The sequence below is a fragment of the Bacillus rossius genome, chromosome 6 (assembly GCF_032445375.1).
Source record: "Bacillus rossius redtenbacheri isolate Brsri chromosome 6, Brsri_v3, whole genome shotgun sequence".
Taxonomy (NCBI): domain Eukaryota; kingdom Metazoa; phylum Arthropoda; class Insecta; order Phasmatodea; family Bacillidae; genus Bacillus; species Bacillus rossius.
This window is the reverse complement of record NC_086334.1, coordinates 42,182,297-42,204,283: the sequence shown is the minus strand read 5'-3', so window position 1 is coordinate 42,204,283 and position 21,987 is coordinate 42,182,297. Positions and strand designations below refer to the sequence as shown.

Sequence of the window (21,987 nt, the reverse complement as noted above, 5' to 3'; positions counted from 1 at the left end):
TGTGACTGGACTAAGCTAGACAGATCCTCTCAACGCGAGAACCGTCGTCTAACCTATGAAGTGAACGGACTCTCGTGGAATGAAGGTGATGTGGACTATGACCAACTTGCGTCTGTGCTACGTGATCTCGTCGAGCCGGAAGACGACGTTGTTTACGTCCGTGGAAATGAACAGAAACGTATTGTGAGTGACTTGTGCAGTGCCAATGTAATTGACCTACGTAAACAAGGCAACTGTCCTGGCTTCAACACACTGTTAAAGATGTACGCAAACCAAATTGAAAAGTGCGATAAGCTTGTGAACTTCTCATTGTTAAGCAAAGATATAGTTCTAGTACAAGCCAGAATTTTATGTATTTTTGTATTTTATTTTGTCATTTAAATTTTTTTATTAATTTTTTTTTATGTTATTTATTAAATTTTTTTTTTCTGTATTTTTATGATATCAAAGAAAACTTGTGGTGGTTTTCTCCGTGTGCTTCCGATTATTCTTGTCAATATTATGGTGGTTTTCTCCGTGTGCTTCTGATTATTATTGTTAATATTATGGTGGTTTTATCCGTGTGCTCCTGATTATTCTTGACAATATTATGGTGGTATTCTCCGTGAGCTTCCGATTATTCTTGACAATATTATGGCGGTTTACTCCGTGTGCTTCTGATTATACCTAACTAGACATCTGATGGATTTCTCCGAGTGCTTCTGATTAATCTTGATATTATATTGATGGCTTTCTCCAAGTGTTTCTGATTATTCCTGGCTAGACATCTGATGGTTTTCACCGAGTGCTCCTGATTATTTGTGAGAGATCTATCTCTGCATGAAGAATTTTTTACTTACTGAGTCATGACATTTTTATTCAGAGTTACATTTAATCAGTGAAATTCTGTCAATAAAACAGAACATACAATATTTTTATCAGGTGGATTTAAAAAATAATAACTTTACTCAGACAAATAATATGCTTTGAGACAGCTGAGAAGCATTAACATGAAAGATAAACTTCCTTCTCCTTGATGTCTAGCGAAGCCATCCTTGTTTTGCGAACGTTAGTGAGCATCCCGCATACCAAATAAAAGAACTAGATAAATTATGACTCAACACAACACGTGGCAACATCTCATGCTAATAATCGAAACCACATGAAACAATTTCATTTGTATGAGGTAACTTAATTCTTGCTGGTGAAATATTTAGAAAATTCTATTTAAGTAATGTATCTAATTTAATTCACTCAGTTTGCATCTGACAATAGTCTCAGTAACTAATATGAATCCTGATTCGGTGACTGTTGCTGTATTGAAAGGACACAGGTGTAAGTTTTGCAGCAAAGAATTTATCTTGAGAAAGAATGGAAGACAACACGAGAAGAATGACTGTGTTAAAAATCCACTACGTAATATGATAAGTTGTGTTAGATGTAGCAAGTCGTTTACGCGGAGAGAGAGCTTAAAAAGACATGACAGAACTTGTGACGCCAAGCCTGCGTACAAGCTAGAGGACAACGATGGCTCTACTAGGCTAAGGAAGAGCGATTTGCATTACGACAATAATTTTCCTTGTCTTGGGAGAGATTATGTTCGCGGCTCTTCCAATCTCGACAAAAAACTTAAATTGACGGATGATGATGATTTATGGAAGAATGAAGACAATGGAAGAATCCTTAACGTGAAAAGTGAGAATACATTCCAGCCGAATTCAAGTAGATCTTTCCTACTCTGTAAAAATGATGGACTCCTAAAAAGGAAGCATGAAGACGATGAAGACACTTCGACATCATCGGCATCGAATTCTTACGGTAATCTGGGTGAAGATGATGCCTTCTACGGTAATTGCTACAGCGACTCTGAGGCTGTTGACAAAGACATAGACTCTGATGAAGCAGCTAAAGCAGGCAAGATCGAAGACTGTGTCGGTGTCCTGAGACCGAAACGATGGAAACGTCGAGATATATTAAATAAATCTGATCAAGCATGTGATGTTCACTATCTCGATAATGAAAGTTACCCTGAGGTTGGTGTTAAAACGGAATACACCAGAGATCATAATATTTATAATAAACAAGCAAGTAAAATTGTGGTAGAAGAGATTGATTACACATCATGGAAAGATCCAAACATATTGGTTGACCGGCTAAGACTTCTACATGGCTCGCTTTGTGCAGGAAACTATTCGTGCATCAAAGAAATATCCTTCATACTCAAAGAACTGAGGAAAGCTGGCTACATACAATAATTGCTTGTTTTACTTGTATTTGTATAATGTACAGAAATAAAAAATTTGAATTATAAAAATTTAATGTTTTTATTTCTTGTATTCAGATTTCTAACTAAGACTAAGTTCTCGTAACTTGTGCTTCCAAATGTGCTTCCTTTTCGTCGATGGTGCTGCCTTTTCGTTGTCGGTGCTTCCAAATGTGCTGCTTTTTCGTTGGCGGTGCTGCCTTATAGTTGTCGGTGCTTCCAAATGAGCTGCTTTTTCGATGGCGGTGCTGCCTTTTCGTTGGCGGTGCTGCCTTTTCGTTGTTGGTGCATCCAAATGTGCTTCCTTTTCGTTGGCGGTGCTGCCTTTTCGTTGTCGGTGCTTCCAAATGTGCTGTCTTTTCGATTCCGGTGCTGCCTTTTCGTTGGCAGTGCTGCCTTTTAGTTGTCAATGCTTCCAAATGTGCTTCCTTTTCGATGCCGGTGCTGCCTTTTCGTTGTCGGTGCTTCCAAATGTGCTTCCTTTTCGATGCCGGTGCTGCCTTTTCGTTGTCGGTGCTTCCAAATGTGCTTCCTTTTTGAAGCCGGTGCTGCCTTTTCGTTGTCGGTGCTTCCAAATGTGCTTCCTTTTCGATGCCGGTGCTGCCTTTTCGTTGTCGGTGCTTCCAAATGTGCTTCCTTTTCGATGCCGGTGCTGCCTTTTCGTTGTCGGTGCTTCCAAATGTGCTTCCTTTTTGATGCCGGTGCTGCCTTTTCGTTGTCGGTGCTTCCAAATGTGCTTCCTTTTCGATGCCGGTGCTGCCTTTTCGTTGTCGGTGCTTCAAAATGTGCTTCCTTTTCGATGCCGGTGCTGCCTTTTCGTTGTCGGTGCTTCCAAATGTGCTTCCTTTTCGATGCCGGTGCTGCCTTTTCGTTGTCGGTGCTTTCAAATGTGCTTCCTTTTCGTTGCCGGTGCTGCCTTTTCGTTGTCGGTGCTTCCAAATGTGCTTCCTTTTCGATGCCGGTGCTGCCTTTTCGTTGTCGGTGCTTCCAAATGTGCTTCCTTTTCGTTGGCGGTGCTTCCTTTTCGTTGTCGGTGCTTCCAAATGTGCTTCCTTTTTGATGCCGGTGCTGCCTTTTCGTTGTCGGTGCTTCCAAATGTGCTTCCTTTTTGATTCCGGTGCTGCCTTTTCGTTGTCGGTGCTTCCAAATGTGCTTCCTTTTCGATGCCTGTGCTGCCTTTACGTTGTCGGTGCTTCCAAATGTGCTTCCTTTTCGATGCCGGTGCTGCCTTTTCGTTGTCGGTGCTTCCAAATGTGCTTCCTTTTCGATGCCGGTGCTGCCTTTTCGTTGTCGGTGCTTCCAAATGTGCTTCCTTTTCGTTGCCGGTGCTGCCTTTTCGTTGTCGGTGCTTCCAAATGTGCTTCCTTTTCGATGCCGGTGCTGCCTTTTCGTTGTCGGTGCTTCCAAATGTGCTTCCATTTTGATGCCGGTGCTGCCTTTTCGTTGTCGGTGCTTCCAAATGTGCTTCCTTTTCGATGCCGGTGCTGCCTTTTTGTTGTCGGTGCTTCCAAATGTGCTTCCTTTTCGATGCCGGTGCTGCCTTTTCGTTGTCGGTGCTTCCAAATGTGCTTCCTTTTCGATGCCGGTGCTGCCTTTTCGTTGTCGGTGCTTCCAAATGTGCTTCCTTTTCGTTGGCGGTGCTGCCTTTTCGTTGATGGTGCTTCCTTTTCGTTGTCGGTGCTTCCAAATGTGCTGGCTTTTCATTGATGGTGCTGCCTTTTCGATGATGGTGCTTCCTGTTTTTTTTTTGATTGTGCGTAGTACAATATGTAGTGATTGAATATTTACTAGTTTAAAAACCTCTTGGTGTTACTAAAATATTTTTCAAGGTCACTTGGTCCTTTAGTAAGTATAAAAAAAGTCACGAGGGATTAATTGAATATAATTAGCTAACGACGAAGTTCATGCGGACCTGAAATGACTAGCCTATACGTCTGATAATGACGTGACTCGGTCTCATGGACTGAAGTCAATTGATCTATATGTATGGCTTTGTACATGAACAGCTTATATGTTTTTCAGATTATTGAAAAATTAGACTTTCATAATAGGCTAATCGGCACTGTATTAATTCGTTGGTCAGGTATATTGACTTGAGTTGTTTTTCGTAGAGTGAATGATTAATAAACTCCGTGAAAGGTAATGGAAAACAGAATCTAAAATTTATTTCATAATTAGTTACAACTGTCACTGGTCAAGAATCGAACCGTGGACAGGGATCCATCGATTCAATATGAAAATTAATAATTGATTTCCTCGGAGACTTTTGGTATTTTCCCCGCATTTCTAGCTAAATAATTACATGATTTCAAGATGGCGGCCAAATTTCAAGATGGCGGGCACCTCGGTAATAATAAATGATTACTGCACTGTAACAGGTTAGAATAAAACTATCATGATGGAAATGTACTCTATAATACAAGTACACACAAGATGGTGTCCAGCAGCAGACGAAAACATGATGAAGGGCAATGACCGCTAGCATGTACTAAACATAAAATGACGGATCCATGATGGACGACAAGGACAAAGACAAATTACAAGGACAAAGTCGAATTTCAAGGTCAAGGTCAAATTTAAAGGTCAAGGTCAAATTTCAAGGTCAAGGTCAAATTTCAAGGCCAAGGTCAAAGTTCAAGGTCAAAGTTTAAGGTCAAAGTTCAAGGTCAATGACAAAGTACAATGTCAATATAAGAGGTCAAAGTTATGGTGAACAGAACATTATACTAACATGTCGTCAGCACACTCTAGCAGACGAAACCAAGATGGCGGCCTCCAGCAGACAAATACAAGATGGCGGACATGACGTCATACCAGCTGATGGTAAATACCTTGTTATTGGTGGTGGTAGGTCAGTCTGTAGGTGGCTTCTGTGGAGGAAGGATCTGATGTGATATTTTTTTTGCCCTCGCCGGTTTCGAACCAAGGACGGGAATCGATATAATCAATCAGAATTCTAAAAAGTTAATTTTTTTGATGAATTTTGGAATTTTTCCCGATTTTCTAACATAAAAATTACGGATTTCCAAGATGGCGTCTAAATTACAAGATGGTGTCTAAATTACAAGATGGCGACTAAATTTCAAGATGGCGACCATAACGATAATTGCAACATTAATAGGATCCAATATGGTGGTCGTAACGTAAAGTGTAAGAATGGCATGGTACTCAACCAAGATGGCGGGTGTAAAGAAATATGCAACATTTATATAATCCAAGATGGCTACCGTAACGATAACTGCAACAGTGGTTTTTAATATTTTTTTTTAGTTCGATCAAATGATTTTTTTAATGATTTTTAAATTTTTTCCCGATTTTCTAACATAAAAATTGCGGATTTTCAAGATGGCGGGCGTAACGAAAATTGCAACGGTGACGTCATAATCCTAAAAGAGGCTTAACTGAGGCTTGAGTTAAGGATGCTTAAGCCTCTATCAGGAATTTCTAGCTGCTGGGATTTTTACGGAATAAAACGGGAAATTTTCCCTCGAAACGGGAATTTTTCCCTCGAAAACGGGAAATTTTTTCTTAAAACGGGAATTTTTGAGTCATTTTGAGTCAATTTTGAGGAATTTTGAGTCAATTTTGAGGAATTTTGAGGAATTATGAGTCCAAGATGGCCGCCATGACGTCAGAGATAGACGTGACGTCAGAGATGTGGCTCGGCTCCCCGCTCCACAGCCAGAAGCCAGTTTCAGGACCGGCTATCATATACTACTTATATCTTCTTTCTTCTTTTCTGGTTTTATGTGATTGCATTAAGAATGTATGTGTAAAGTAGTATCATCTCTTTTCCCCTCGTTGCAACAGTGATATGTATGCTTCGTTCAAGTCAACTTTATTATTTGTTTTACTTTTCATTTTGCATAGTACATTGTCATTGGTATTAAATTTCATATTTCAATTCTCTTCATCTCACTGATGACAGACAGTTTCTTATAAACATCAAGCAATTGTTTAACTCACAGAGCTTGCAGTGCTTCCCAAAATCCTCAATCTTACCTACTTCTCAATATAGTTGGTGGTACTTCTCTCAAGATATAATCAAAGCTTGTCTTCTAATCTTCTAATTATTCAACTCTGCCAAACACCCTATCTGCTGGGATAGCACAACGCATAAATTCCCAGGTAATAATCCGAACCCAGTATTACTGCGAACACTATTTTGTAGTGAGACAGTTGTTTTCATGTTAATGTAAAAAAAATTACAAATATCTTAAATATTTCTGTTCCGTTTACAAAAAAAAATTCAGCGAGGGCAGTATGACACATTATTCGTGTACGTGCAGTGTGCAAAGAGGCTCACGCCACACGGGACTGAGTTGATTCACGAGGCCGGTGTCACGGTACAGCACGTAGCAAGAGGTTGAGAAGCAGCGAGGTCGTGCTAAGCGAAGAAGCGCCAGCATACGTTACGCAACTCCCTTTTACGTTCTCATAGTGTGTTCATGTTAGACGTACATGTAACATTTCTCCTGATGAATATATGAAGTTCGTTGAAAGGTCGTAATTTCAAATCCAGTGTCTTGAAATAAAAAATAATAATTTTGCACACTACAACACCCTGCGTACTAGAAGGCGAAGTCAGTGAAATGCGTCCTAAAAGCTGACTACATACAAACAGAACCGTGAACAGAAACGGCACATTTGGATACCACAGTTTTAAGTTGAGGTGTAACATGCGAACAATTTAGGGGGGAAATGTTTATACTGAAGCAAATGTATTTTCAACTTACATTTATAGCCTACGATGTCTAATCTTCTGCACTGAACGCTTATTCACTGCCTGTATTTAATTTTTTTTTATTTTTGCTGAGGTTACGTGTTATTTTGTATAAACGCGTTCTGGCGATCATGGAGATAAATTCTCAAACAATTTCTGAATTTTTTTAAAATAAAAAGTATATTTTTTTAAATGAATAACTATTGGATGGAACAATTAAAAATTTTTAAAGAGGCTTGAGTATCCATAAATTTAAGTTTATTTAAATTTTAAATAGCTTGCAATCTTATATTTTCCCGACTCAAACCGTACTCCTAAAGTCATTTAATTTTCAGTAAAACGGTTTTTTGGGAAGATTCTTTCGTTTTAAAGAACAAATGGTTATGGAAAGTCCAAAATAAATTTAAAAAAAAAACTGATTATATAATCCACAAACTAAATTTTTTAGAACCCAAAGCATACCCACTATTTTAATCTGTTGAAAAATAATGGGTGTTGCATGGGATGAAATCACGAAAGACTTACGAAGATAAACTGAATCATTTTAGAATAAAAAGCAGTATCTAGCACCCACAGGTTTTTTTCACCCTCAATAAATGCCACTTCTCACAATTACGTTAATGTATCTAATTTGATGACGAGTGACACGTTTCAACGCACAATCAGCCAACTAAGATTCAAAACATGCCTTAGTAAAACGTAACCTCAGCTTCACCAACACTCACAAAACGAATAACTGCAAAAGAAAGTCTCAACGCATATTCATTTTGCACGGCCAGTAATAAACTGTAACAAAATGTTTGTTAAAACAAAAATTGACAATATATTCGTCCGAATAGAAGATCAAGTAGGTGAAAACCACAACGAAGATGAGAAACTAGATATTTATATTATACTTCTAGCATTGTCAGAATAACATTGGTCACGTTGGTTACAGGGTCCATACTAATCTGGAGTACTCATTCACCAGAAATCTATGGCGCAAAACATGAGTTCTTTTTACCCACATAATAAATTGTGTCCATTGAGTTCCCCCGTGCGCTTCCAAATTTTTTTGTATGAAAGAATATTTTCATGAAGAATGGTACGCATCCATATCACATTTTTTTGGGTTTAATACGACCCCCATATATATACATATATTTAAATTTCGCGTGCTTGGAAAATAAATTATGAAGCAGAGAAAAGCAGTAGTAAAAAATAATCCACTATGCACTCAAAAACGAAAGGAAGAAGGGTAAAATCAAGTTCACGCGCACTCTGCGACATTCTTCGAGGAACAGAGAAAGGGGAAGATAGGCACAAAGAGAGAAGAACAAAGAAAAAAAAAAGGGGGGGGGGCAGAGACTATCTCCCGCAAGAGAGACGGGGAGCTACACGACTTCTGAATAAGGTTTCCGTGTCTCCTAACGGTACATTTAGCAGCCCTACGGCGAGCCATTTTCAGTTTGCTCCCAACTCCTCCCCAACTCACGAACCCACGCACGCAAGCGACGTAAACAAGGTGAATAATGCAGCAGCGAAACGAACGCGTCTCTGAGAAAGGATACCGCAAAAACTGCTCCAAACCTTCCTCAAAACATCCCCTTAACACACACACACACACACACACACAATGTCACCTAGCAAGGAAAACTCCCGACAATCTAAATTTAAAATTACACAACGCTTCAAATTACTTACATCATGGGAACAACTACTCCGATTATCTAGACGCGGGCATGTGACTGTAAAAAATTGAGAAATTAAATGACATCGATTGCAAAGAAAATGCTCCTCATACATTTTAATGACATACTCCTCATACATTAAAATGTATGAGGAGTATGCACTGTTAAAAAATCCAACTTCAATTTTGGTGGTATCTCACTTTCAAAAAAGGAAAAATAAACCAAAAAAAATTACCAGAAGCTATGCGTAAACTTTGTTGTTCTAGTTCCTACACCACACTCTTACACTGGGCAATTTCACTGAGTGTTTCATGTTCTCCCTGCCCAAGCAAACATTTCCCTCCGTCCCCTTTCTCATCAATCAATCTTTCAAAATAACATAAAATATGAAAATCCTAATAATATTATAAAAATTATAAATTTATTTATTACTCTTTTTTATAAAATGACTACAAGTCAATAACTTAAACAGGAAAATTTAGCTTTCACCAAAGCAAGCTTGTGTATGAGTGCATCTAACCACTCTAACCTATGTGAGGTATTTTGGCTAAAGTAAACATTTAAAAATTGTAATATTTTGGCAAATCAATAAGTAAAAATGGGTGCGTGTACTTATGTACGTGCGTTATATCTTATACTTAACTATGAACAAGTAACTTAAATTTTTCATGAACATAATTGATATAAATAAAAAAGGACTACGGTGATATTATAAATAATGTTGGTAGGTTATAAAATCAAACAATTTTATTGATTGTTTAATTTAGTAAAATAATTGAAAGAAATTTTAAAAATAATGATGGTCAATAAATAAGTTGGATGTTAAATCTATTTTATTAATGTATAATTTAATAATAAATACACTATAATACAAATAATGAATACACTTTGGAACATAACCACACAAACACTCCAATGAAAGCGGCCAGGAGACTACCTTCCACAGACACTCCCTGCCAGCAACAATGAAAGCTTACAAGCAATGGACAACGTTATAAATACGGAAAAAACTCACTTATATAAATAAACGTGAAAATACAACTGAAAAAGTTAATAACAATTTCTCAATTTCTATCACTAATATTCACTATAAATAAATGTTTTTAATTATATGAACCAGTATTAAATATAAAACGCTAATGTCTATGATTTAAAAGCATATATATATATTTATTTTTATTTGTATGCAGGCTTTTCTAATCTTGTCAATTTTTGTTGCATACTGCGCGCGCAACTTAAAAATGCATTTTCATTTTTTTTTTTCATAACGCGCCTTAAGAAGTAAAACTTCAATAACTTAGAAAATCTTGCAATAGTATTTATAAAGTTTCAAGTTAAAAAGAGCAATTAAACTAAATACAAGATAAAGTATTCTTATCGAAACTCAATTCAAATACACATAATATTTACAGTTGGCCTTAAAAATTTTTTTTAGTTACAATATAAGGTTTTTTAACGGTTTTCATTTCCATAAACACTGCGCAACCAACGCTGCCAGCAGGTAATTAAAAAAAACTCTACATTTTATCAAACTCTGAAACAATTCCTTACTGACTGCGACCAAGGGAAATACTTTCGACATAAAAATGCTTCAAAACTTTAAATTAAAACACAGTTTATCCACTGATTGTTTCTCTTACGTTTAGTTAACGATTAGAAGCGATGGATTTTCAAATCCATATTAATTTGTGACTAAAATACATACTGATTTTAAGACATTAAAAGAACACAGCAGTACTATTATTAAATTACTAATCCAGACTGGTAACTAACATGCTATCAATTTCTCTAGTTATTACAGTTTTTTAAAGACACATTTTAAATTCCTTGAGTTTTCACTGTTTTCCTCCTCCAACCCCTTCCTTCCCGACTCATTCCTCCACTGGGCCATCTTTGTCAACAAAATCTCTATCCGGAAATGACTTGATTGCTATAGAAAAAAAGAACACGAAGCTCATTTTACCATAGACCTACCGCTTTTTGCGATATAGGTTTATCTCACCACTCGGTGTACGAAGGTAATTTTGACCAGGAACTTTACTTCGCAATGCCCGAGCATTTTTTTTGCGAGTACAAATACCAGGGTTGATTAAACACGGTTCGCCGAAAATTGCGATTAGGGAAATATTAGGTGGGCGGTGTGCTGACCCCACGCGCGCGGATGCCGTGATGGGGGGAGAAAAAAGTGGGGGGGGGGGGAAACTATGACAATGTTTTGGCGAGGGAGAACCATGAGGGTCGGAATGTAATAAATCCTCCGGGGGAAAAAAGCGCAAGAGCAACGTCGTTCAAAAAAAAAAAGGGTGCAAATTACCACACGGTTAAGAAAGAGCAACACACGCAATTACACGCACTGGAGCAAGGGCGTGGGCCAGGGGAAAAGAGGGGGGGGGGTACGTCACGTGTACGAGTCATTTGCCCCGCGACAAGGAAGTCAAGAGCTGCTAATTGGCCGGACAGCCGGCAATTTCGCGCTGCCAGAAGGGCGGGGGGGGGGGGGGGGGGGGGGGGGAATTTCAGGAAAAAAGACATGGACTAAAAAAATTTTTTTGAGGACTCAGGCAGTGGGAAATGAAACAAAAATATCCCGCTTGCAAATTATGAACTGTGAAGAGGAACATGCACGCACCACACGACTGCATTAAAACTGTCAACGGGAAGAACGACTGCTCCTGTGCTTTCATTCGAAGAGCCCTCGGTTTACTTTTAAATTAAAACTTTTTTTTTGTAAAATAAACAAAACACACACGTTGATAAAGACAGTAATTAAGTGACAAATTAAGTGAAAAAAATTACCAGTAAATGAAAGAAACGTACTCTCGGCGTATAATTAAAATTTCTACATAAGGGGATCCAAATGTTTATCTGGTAGGTTATGTGGGAATGAACAGCTGCATTTTTCAACAGGGAGGCCTAATGTACGTTAAAAGTGATGCAAAAATGAGACAGTAATTAGCACAAGTACTTGTTACTATCAGAGTTTTAACTGCAATTTAAATAACGAGGGTCCATTAGACGTGACAACGTTAGATAATAATAAAAAAATCATTAATCTATTAATGTGTCTTTAACACGCAAAACTATCAGCGGACACATAAATTACCATTTAAAAAATAGCAATAATATTTACCAGGAATTTTAAATTCATTTTTGGGCCATGGATATAGTAAATGTTTCCTTGTAAACGAAGTTAACGAGTAATATAATTTGGCTACATTGACAGACACAATAAAAGAATTACTTACGGCATGTTAAAATGTTCATATATTAGATATCAATATCAGAAAGTAACTTCAATGAATACGCAAATCACAGTTTAAATGCAGTTTTACCTTTATTACCACACAACAGTATAAACAGAAAAATAAAAAAAAACTCTTCGAGGCTTGTCTAAAAAAATAACAGCATACTAGTTATAAGCCTTGACCATAGATTTGATAGGTATGCGCAAGGGGAAGTCCAAGAAAACCTCGGGACATTCTATTTTCCTAAGTTACACCATTCTCACATCACACTTCACGTAATGCTTTTCAATTTTTTTCCACGTGCCAGAAATACTCTTTCAACATGTCCGCGGAATAGTTGCTGAAAAATTCGTCACCAAATATTTTTTTTTATCATCTAGTGATGCAGAAATTTCTTTCCGGATTTGGTTTTTGATGTCTGCTCATACCAGCTCAATGGGGTTTAGTTCGGTGTTTCAGCGAAATTGTGCGCCAATTCAAACAAATTCCTTTTTTTTTCTCGCTGAAATGTGGATCAACGTTATACACTATCGCCCCTGTTTGTCCCCGCAGTGACACACCCGATTTAATACGCGATTTAAATCCTGACGTAGTAGCCACTACGTAAATCGGATCGTGTAGCTGGTGTCACCAGACATCAGCACGCGAACGATATCAGCTAGGAGGCAACTTCTAGACTAACTCCCTCACATTTTCGATGCACTCATCGCGTGCCAGCCTGTCGCATTGGGGTCTGAGCAGGTTATTTTGCCTATTGTCGCCTTACAGCTAGCGAAGCACTCCCAGCAACATTTAATAAACTGTAAAGTATTCCTCAGGCGATGTAAGTTGACGCGTGTAGTACCACCTCAACTGGTATCTCATGTTTCTTGTTGTACCTTCTTTAACAAGTTCTAATTTACCATCACCAATGTAATTATTTATTTGTTTAATTCCGGTTAAAATTTTTCTTCGAATCATTTATCGTTCCACAATACACTGTAAAGCCTTGTTTGTGCCATAATTTAGGACTGTTCCTTAAATTAGCGTGTGCCCTGCGCGTACCGAAACTATGGCACTAATGTTTGGTGTGTTTTCTGACAGCATCGAGGCGCTGTGTTTTTGAGGAAGGGAGGGGGGGGGGGGTGACGAACTGTCGTGCTGGCGAGCGCTGCCATCACCACGAGAGAGACCCGTGAGGCGTCGGATGAAATGGACGCATCAGCGGTCGTGTTGCAAACTACGCAGCAGCTGGACTGGACAGTTTTCATAGTTACGACTACTACAATACTACTACTACTACTACTAATGCTGCTGCTGCTGCTGCTGCTGCTGCTGCTGAACTTCGTTAACTTCTATGAACGACACTGTTGGCTTCAACCCTCTGCTGGACTTAGATCCATGGATGGCGACGCATGAAAGAGCAGGAAGTCGTATGCATTAACTTTTTGCCAGGAATTGGGCTGGATTTGCAGTGCACTTTAAAAAGGCAAAAATTAACTTGTTGAATGGGTCAATATCTGCGTGAGTACTTTAAAAACCTCAGTTCTTAACAATAAAATGGCGGCCATTATTCACGTCTACAGCGGGTAAATGCGAGAGAGTTTTAACAGAAAGCTTACTTAGCCGGCAATTTGTCAATTATGAACTTTTGACCTGCACTGTGCTTGGATACACAGTGCAGCATTACCCCGTCGGACACAAAAACTTTATCAGCGTGGCAATTTTTTTTTGCACACTCTTTGGCGTGTCTTCCCTGTCGCTTTACAGCGGGCGGACTCGCGCAGCTATTTGATATTGCCCGTTCTCGCTTAAGCGAATTCTGGCAGTCAATGCTTACTTATTATTTCGTAACATTACAGAGGTTCGTACTTCCTTTCCGCATGGACTTATATAAGTTGCAATTAGTGACCAGTACGTATGCTTTACGCCAACTAGGAAGGGACTGGGTATAGTTAACTGACACTCGTCACAGCAGGGACAGGTTAACAACGTGCGCATTTGACTACGAACATCAATTAATTGCATTTGAAGCATAAATGTACCTGGTCAGCATTCAATGAAAATTTACACAAAACTTTAGCAGCCTTCAGCGCATTACACTCATGTACACTTTTTATTATGGGAAATTGTGTTTGCAGCAGAATCCCTGGAGATAAAACAGTCATTTCTGAAGCAGCCACACTCTTCGTGCGGGTCAAAACTTTCACTCACTTAGGGCCAGTCGTTAAATTATTCGTAACATAATGCCGGCTGCAAATTCTGTTTAACATTTAATTACAGTCAGCCCATAAAAATCCTCTGTACGGAAATGTTGTGATAACTTGTGTACAACTTACTTATATGATATTTTTGTACTAGTGTTTTTATGTTATCTTTATTTTATTAATGTTCCTTAGAGTTCGTTTTAGTTGTAGCTGCACTCTATACCAAATACGCTATTTGTGATGTTATGCTTTTTAGCTCTTTTGGTAGTATGGTGCGGACCACCATTAGGCATGTCTGTATTTTAGTAATAACTAAGGATTGCGTAAGTACTTTTGCGCACCCAATGCACAAAACTGCAATTCTTCATTTTCAAGAGATATTTAGAAAAATGCACAACTTTAGCTATTGGTATTTTACTAAGTAGTTTTGAAGTGTGTCCTAACTTTATAGTGTCTCTTGAAAAAAAAACATGCACTGGTTCGCTCTGAGACCTTGTGTCCAGTATACGCCTTAAAGTGCTGAAAACAAACACAAAAGTGTATTATTTCATTAAATGAATCTATAAATGATCGCTAAGCAGCTACTATATATGTATTTTATGTTAACCAACGAAAATAAAATTTTTCTGCAAAGATTTTCCCAAAACATCACCTACAAACGAAATGCTTTTTTTTTTATTAATTCCACAAACTTTATTTTCTTTTGGCACTTAGATCACTTTGCCCCGGAACGAATCATTTGTAAAAGTTGCACAAAAGAACACGTGTTTAATGATTAACTCAATAGCACAAATGAGCCTCAAACCAAACAGGAAAATTTTCTGTCCATATCTACACGGCAAATCGTCAGCAACGCAGGTCAAAGTACACGGCCTTAACCAGTGAACGAATGAGGCGGAAAAGTCTCTTCGAGCTTCCATATTGAATTTTCCTTCCTTCCCTCGCCAGCCTCTTTCGGCGAAGAACAAAGCAAATAAAAACAATAAAATCCGGGCTCGTTTGCCCGTGGCTTTATTGGCGCCCGTGTGAGGGGGAGGAGAAGAGGGGGGGAGGCGGCGGGGAGTCCGTTATCCTCACTTCCGACCCACCGACTCCTCGACAAATGACCGGAATATTGCCGGCAGGAGCCCCGCTGAGTGGCTGCACGGTGCAGGGGGGTGAAGGGGACACAGACGTTTGGATAAGAAATCCGCGCTGCCGCCTCGCGTCAATACAAAAGAGCACAATTTCTTTATAGATATGAATTTTTGTTGAAATATATACGTAGCCAATCAAGCGAGGTTATATCTGTACCGTAGTACCAACTTTTAAGCGACACACAACTACGCTACAAAATCTTGCGACTAATTACACATTGCGTCTAATTACACATGCGATACAAATATCAGAAAATTGTTCTGTTTAGTGACGCAGACTAGGGTCTACGCGAGTTTAAAGTCATGGCTTACTGACAAAGGACAGAAAACTGCAATAAATTAAAAGAAACACAGTTTCTATTTCAAAGAGCTACTACGAGATAGTGAATAAATAGGTTGTTCATGTTTTTTTTCTTCTATAACTTACAGCCTATCAATAGAGGCACAAGTATTTAGCGTATTCATCCGGTAACAAAGTAGGCATTAAACTAGTAGCACATCCCTCTCCCCTCGAGGTCTCTTAACATTCAAGGGCTGATCCTGAGCCAATCATAAACAATCGATGGAAATGTGTTACAATCCCATGGCACCTCAATTAAATAATGTAAAGCCATCGACTTCGGTGGTGGCCAATGAAAACACTACATTTGCTTGAGTATATATATTGCAGATGAGTCCAGCTCCAAGCGAGTTGAATCCGGTAATAATCGTGACTCTGCCTTTTCATTACGAATACACACACAAAGTTTCTGCAGTGAAAAAAAAACTGCATGAGTAATAATAATAGCCATTGTCAATAAGGAGCTACACCGGTGTTCGCTCGAAATGGCAATAAACCTCAAACGGGACCACACATCTACCTGCAGTCACTCGGTATCAAACTCATGACCTCTCAAACGAGTGTGAGGATCGCTTATTCTAATGAAGGAAGGAAAAAAACACCCAACACGCGAGATCTAACGGCCTTTGTACACACTCCAAAATTAAGTAACGAATCACTTGTGAAGTGGATTAGGAAAAAAAAAAAAAAAAACTTGGCGGTGGCATATTATAAGCAGTATTCTTGTTCAAGGATGGTTTCACATTTTCTTAATGATTAAAACTGCAGTTCATTTTAAAAAGGCCATCGACTTCCGTAAGGTAGTTCGTTGAAGCTTCAACTTTGGTAACGAGGGTTCTGTGTTCCAACTCCAGGTAGAGCATGAACTTGTGTAGCATTTTTAACTGCAAGGTTAAAATATGTGTAACTTGAGAGCCTTCTGGAATAAAATGTAGTCGTTAGTTAGTAAGCGTTAACCTAAAAAATAAAAATTCAAATGTCGACAATATATCTATTGCTGATCAGTAAGCACACATGTTAGTGTCCTTTAGTGGTAATTTTCAACGGGTCCTCTTGTTTCCATTTCGTCTCCATAAAAATTTATTTTATTTCATGCCTGAAAAAAGAAACTTTCTTCGTTTCCTATTAACGCCTTGTTTCATTACAAAACCACAGCGAGAATTTCTATGCGTGAGCGCAATCCAGATAGTTTTAAGACATTTTGTAATCGAGTAACGACGGCCATTTCCGTCAACAACTGCACCAGATTAATCTTGACACCTGTACAAATATACGACATTTCAACGCCTTATTGCTTGAAATACACACACACAGCAAGATTATTCGAAAGTGTTCAAATTAACTAGAAGGGATTGTCGATTTGTCTGTAAGCCAAGCCCTTTAGCACCTAAGATTGAAGCGAAGGCGACAAGGGGTGGCCCAGTCAGGGGTGAATTTGTGTTGGTCAAGCCGAATGATGACTGCAACACTAGCTGGTGCTTCTAGCGCGGCATTGCCTCTAAGCGCAAGGCTCTGAACTGGCACGCAGTCTTCTCCGTCGTGTATTGGACAATATGGGATTTGAGTAGTAACGATAACATTATATGGCGAGATAAATGAAAACACAGGTGTAATTCATGTCCCGTGAGTGCTTTTACAAATGTGTTCCGGGTGTTTCATGACTAAAATTTATTCTGAAAACACGTGTTTTAGCCATTTTAAATCTCTTATAATTACAGTTTAAAAACTGAACACGGAAACCATAATATATTTTTTCCGTTTTCAGCGTATTTTTCTATCTTGTTTAGTAAACATACACCAGTCGGATATATTAAGAAATTTTCAAATCACGATCGTGGTACATTTTTTTGCCTGACGTTCTACAAACCGTATGTGTGCCCAGGTAGGCGGAGGCCTTGATACAGTTCGGAATGAAATAAGCAAGCAGTGCAGCTACACCACGGTAGCCACGGGTAGGCGGCACCTCTGAGCGGAGAAGCTAATGACCCCCCGGGCCTGACCCCAGCCATCTTAAGGAGGAGCTCTCCCTGGAGCCACCCGGACCCCGGAACGACCGGCCGGAGCTTTTAGCGTCACTCCGGAGCACTCCGGGCCAAACGACACCGTCGAGACATCTCCCCCGCCCCTCGGGGACCATTCTCGCGGACACCGGCCTCCTTCTAAATGGCCTCGTAAGGGTGCGAATCCACGCAGAACACTACCATTATTCCTCCCTTTCTCTGATCCACGCGTACCTTGGCCCCTGTGAGCGGCGAGGTAGGCAGCACGCGCAACTGGAGCGTGCGTCCGGCAGGCTAAGTGTTGTTTGATTAGGCGGAAATAGTTACCCTGTGAGGATGATGGAGGGTGATCAGCTCGTATGCTGGTTTGGATGACCAAAGGCGAGTACAGACTAGGAAGGATGATTCTGCAGTTTGTTCGCAATTACCTTCCGACGTATTGAGGTGAAAGCTACACACAACACCTATTTATGAACCTAGGTCCATTGTCTCAGCAGCCATAATCTCTAACCACTGGACAAAAATACTGCGCCTGCAATAGACAGCATTGGAAACTACGTAACTCTCCGTAGGTTCGGCGAAGCCTTCGAGGAGTCAGGATGGTATTGTGTGAGGCGGGATGATAACTGCGACGCCCACTGGTGCTTCTGGCGCAGTGTCGCTGTCGTACAGCGCGCAGACTTCTCGTCGTGCGTAGGGCAACTATGCTATATGAGCGGGAACCATAACATGATATGGCGTGTAAAGGTGTAACACCAGTCCATTGAGTGCTTTTAAGAATATGCACCTGGCATTTCATGACAAAATTTTAGTGTGGAAACACGCATGTTAGCCATTTTCAATCTCCTATATATACATTTAAAAAAATACAAATAAAAATTACTCATCTGCCCTCAGTGTATTCTTAAATGTTTATTTTTTTTTGTAAACAGATTTCTTGATCAGTATTTAAATCACGTGGTTTTGTCTGAAGTTCTGCGCGCCGTACGAGTGCCCCGGAAGCTGGTCCTTTAAGCGAACAACGAACCGATCTTAACTTCATCTTGCTAGCAGGATGTCAACATGTGAAGCAGCGCTCAGCAAGAAAACGCAAGGCGCCGCTACACTGACACGCAGTTTAAATACGACGAAGTTTGAAACGCTGAGGCTTTTTAGCGGTGATTATGAAGACGTTATAAGGGACAATTAAAATAAACGCTCACAAACAATAAGCACACATTTAAATTTTACGCGCATCGAAGTCAAAGTCATGTGTGTACCACCTAACTGGTAGATACTGGGAAACCCACACCAAGGTTTTTTTTTTTTTTTTTTTTTTTAAAAAAAAAGATTTTTATTCCAACGACCTGTTGACATACGAGCACTGCGGGGGGAAATAGTATTGCGAGAACCGATATATAAAGAGTGGAGCAATAAATATTGACGAAAACACGAAAACGAAATATCAATGTTCGGAACGTGAACGTACGGTGGTAAAAGTTTCCCGCGATGAAAAATGCGTCTGAAAAGCAGGAAGAAAAAAAAAGAGAACGGGAGGCAACTCCAGCTACCCACATCCTAACCACACGAGGAAAGAGGGGAAGTTCCATAAACTGATGTTATAATGTTTACTACAGTCGATACTGTAATTTTATTACCATGCTCTACCCATGCGAATTGAAAATCGCTCACACATCAACTAAAACAAAACCGGAGGTTTTTATGCGTTTTGAAAGATATCGCGTATCACTAACAATAACGACAAATAGTTTCTTTCTAAGTAAAATATACTTAAGAATAAGTAACTTCGTAGCAGTGTTTTTTTATTTTCAGTGTTACTGTATGATATTTATTTTAACTATAGTATTTTTTTTACTATACAGGTAATATTTTAACACCTTCTTTCTCGTATTTAGTAGGTTTTATGTAGCTAACACACGTTTAACCATAGAAAAGGAAGGAAAAAACCTTCAGCTGTCGAAAATGTTTTTTTTTAAGTAAAATATAAACTATAAAGTAAACTCATTGAGTTAAAGATTGTTAAAGGGATACCAATAACGTTCCATAGGAGAATAAAATTAAAAAAAAACAATTATGAGGAATAAGTCAAATACCTTTATGAGTCCATTACTGTTGTATGTTTCATCGTAAGGGTCTACGTACCTGGAATAAAAAATAAATATAGTTAGGGAAAATAATAGAAACACTCATACATAAATATACAAATAGTAACCAGAGTAAAACATAAACAAATATTTACATGTTAAGGCTACATTATTACAATATACAAAACTCTTATTTTAAAATATATTTAAATATATTTGTGGTTTAACTCCGTTCACATATCTTGCAATGATTATTTTTTATTAAATTTTTTTTTTCTAATATTTTTTAAAACTTAAAACATTTCAGTAATATATTAAAATATTCCTAGAAATTTTTTTTGTTTATAAGATATATTTATAATTTTATTTAAAAAGGACAAGAAAAATATTAAGATTTAGTGAACTTTATAAAAGACTCTACTATCCTCTTGATGCTCGGGCAAATGTTTGTTTATTGGCTGTTCACTTTAGATATGTCTTGGCTGTGTTTCTCGTGATTAGTTAGGTGTTTAGTCTATATAGTTGTTTCTCATTAGCTTAGAGTCATCTATACAAACCGTGGATGGATAGCAAAAGGAGGCGAAAGGTAAACTTTATTTAATTATATACTTATTATGAAAATGCCACTTTTTTTCTGTCTTTAATATGTGATAGTAGCAGAGTAAGTGTACAAATCTTTCTTGTGGGGAAAAAAAACCTCGTGAATAATATTTTTAAAGAAACCGTTTATTTTTTTTTAATTTGTATAGTGTTTTATTTTTCTTTGTTTATTTTGTTTCCATGTCAGTGTTTATGATTAAATAAAGCTGCATTTTAACAAAACAAATAGTGTAGGAGTTTTAAACAAACTACAAAATCCCTTGGCAATACGCTTCGCTCCTAAACGCCTTGCCTTTAAGCGACGGTGAACATTGCTCACGTCTTTTAAAACCTCGGTTGAGTGAACACTAATAAATACTTAATAAGCTCGATTTACTATAAGACTGTAAAAATGTACACACACGATTATAACTAACCCCGTTTATAATGAACAAAAGTTTAAGTTACTGGCTTTAAACTAAATCTGCTGAAAGAAAAACCAACATGTTTTTTTTTGCAGAGTAAAACCTGTATTTTATGGAATTAATATTTGAGCAGTTGTTTGGAGTTCTTCCTAAGAAAACGTATGTTGTAGAAACCAATTTTCGGCTCCAAAAACCCATATGGATTGTTAATAAAAAGAGAAGTTATCCGACTGGTTATTGGAAGCGTACAATGATTCCCTGAATCACATGTAACTGTTATGAACTATGATTTCGATTTGAGATGTTCTTCATACACAGTATTCTTTTGGTGGCACTTGAGCGTCATAAATGATACACCGTGAACCTATAAAGATACTGATATATTCTTCTTTCTCTAATCATTTTCATGAGTGCAGCGAGAACTCACAAAGCACATCAACCACTTTGTGATTAGCAAGCGCGCATCATTCGCTCTAACGCAAAAAGTACCTCGTAAAATTAACTAAGCGACAATGAGATTTTAAGCAGGCATTTTCAATTAAACAGAGCACAGAAAAATTTTATAGTTTCATAATTAATAGTCAAAGCTATTTTCTAGCGGATAAATATAACATTAATAAAAAGCAATTTGGAAAATAAAATATTTTAAACAAGAATTTTGATAATTGGCATGTTCATAGTGGTATGTTTTAAAACGTTTCCTGAAAGCCACTGGGTGCAAAAAATAATGAACTTTAGCTATATAATTTCTAAAGACCTGTCACGATATGAAATTAATGATTTCAATATATATACTTTCATAATAAAGGCGTGATTTTTATTTGGTTTTTCTTCCGAGGGGTACACCATTCACCAAACCTTTAAAAGCAAAACACCCATCGAACATTGATATAAAATTAAACATGAGTTTTAAACAGGAAATATAATAAAGTTAGTATGGTTTTACAGTATTGGCAAAACTAAAATTTATAATATTAATTAATAAGAAAACCTATGAAATAAAACGTTGTTATTCTTTTTGTAACTGTGTATGATTATTCGCCACTTTCTGTACATTCACATAATTAACTGCTAAAAAAATTAATTAAAAGAAAACTTAAGTGACGCACAAAGTTCCGGTGTTTGGCATTACTGGGCCCAGAAATGGCGACATGGAACGAATCTTGCTTTAACCGCGTGGTCGTTCACCTGGCTCATGAAGCATGGTTGCGCGAATCTGTCAGAGCTGTGTTATTTATATATAAATATACATATATATGCTCTTGGAGAAAACTTTTGCAGTGCTAAAAGAAATTTTGATTGATGGCCCTCGACAGAAAACTCCAACCATGTCGTATACTTCTATACATATATATAT

At 38.1% G+C, this 21,987-nt stretch overlaps 1 protein-coding gene across 1 annotated transcript in view; it reads right to left on the bottom strand.

Annotated features, from left to right (window-relative positions):
- LOC134533431 (uncharacterized) overlaps positions 1 to 21,987 on the bottom strand; it is a 524,041-nt gene that overhangs the window by 460,984 nt on the left and 41,070 nt on the right. Inside the window, exon 5 of the mRNA XM_063370954.1 lies at positions 19,636 to 19,684. Coding sequence (XP_063227024.1) covers positions 19,636 to 19,684 — 49 coding nt within the window. The remainder of the gene's footprint in view (positions 1 to 19,635; positions 19,685 to 21,987) is intronic.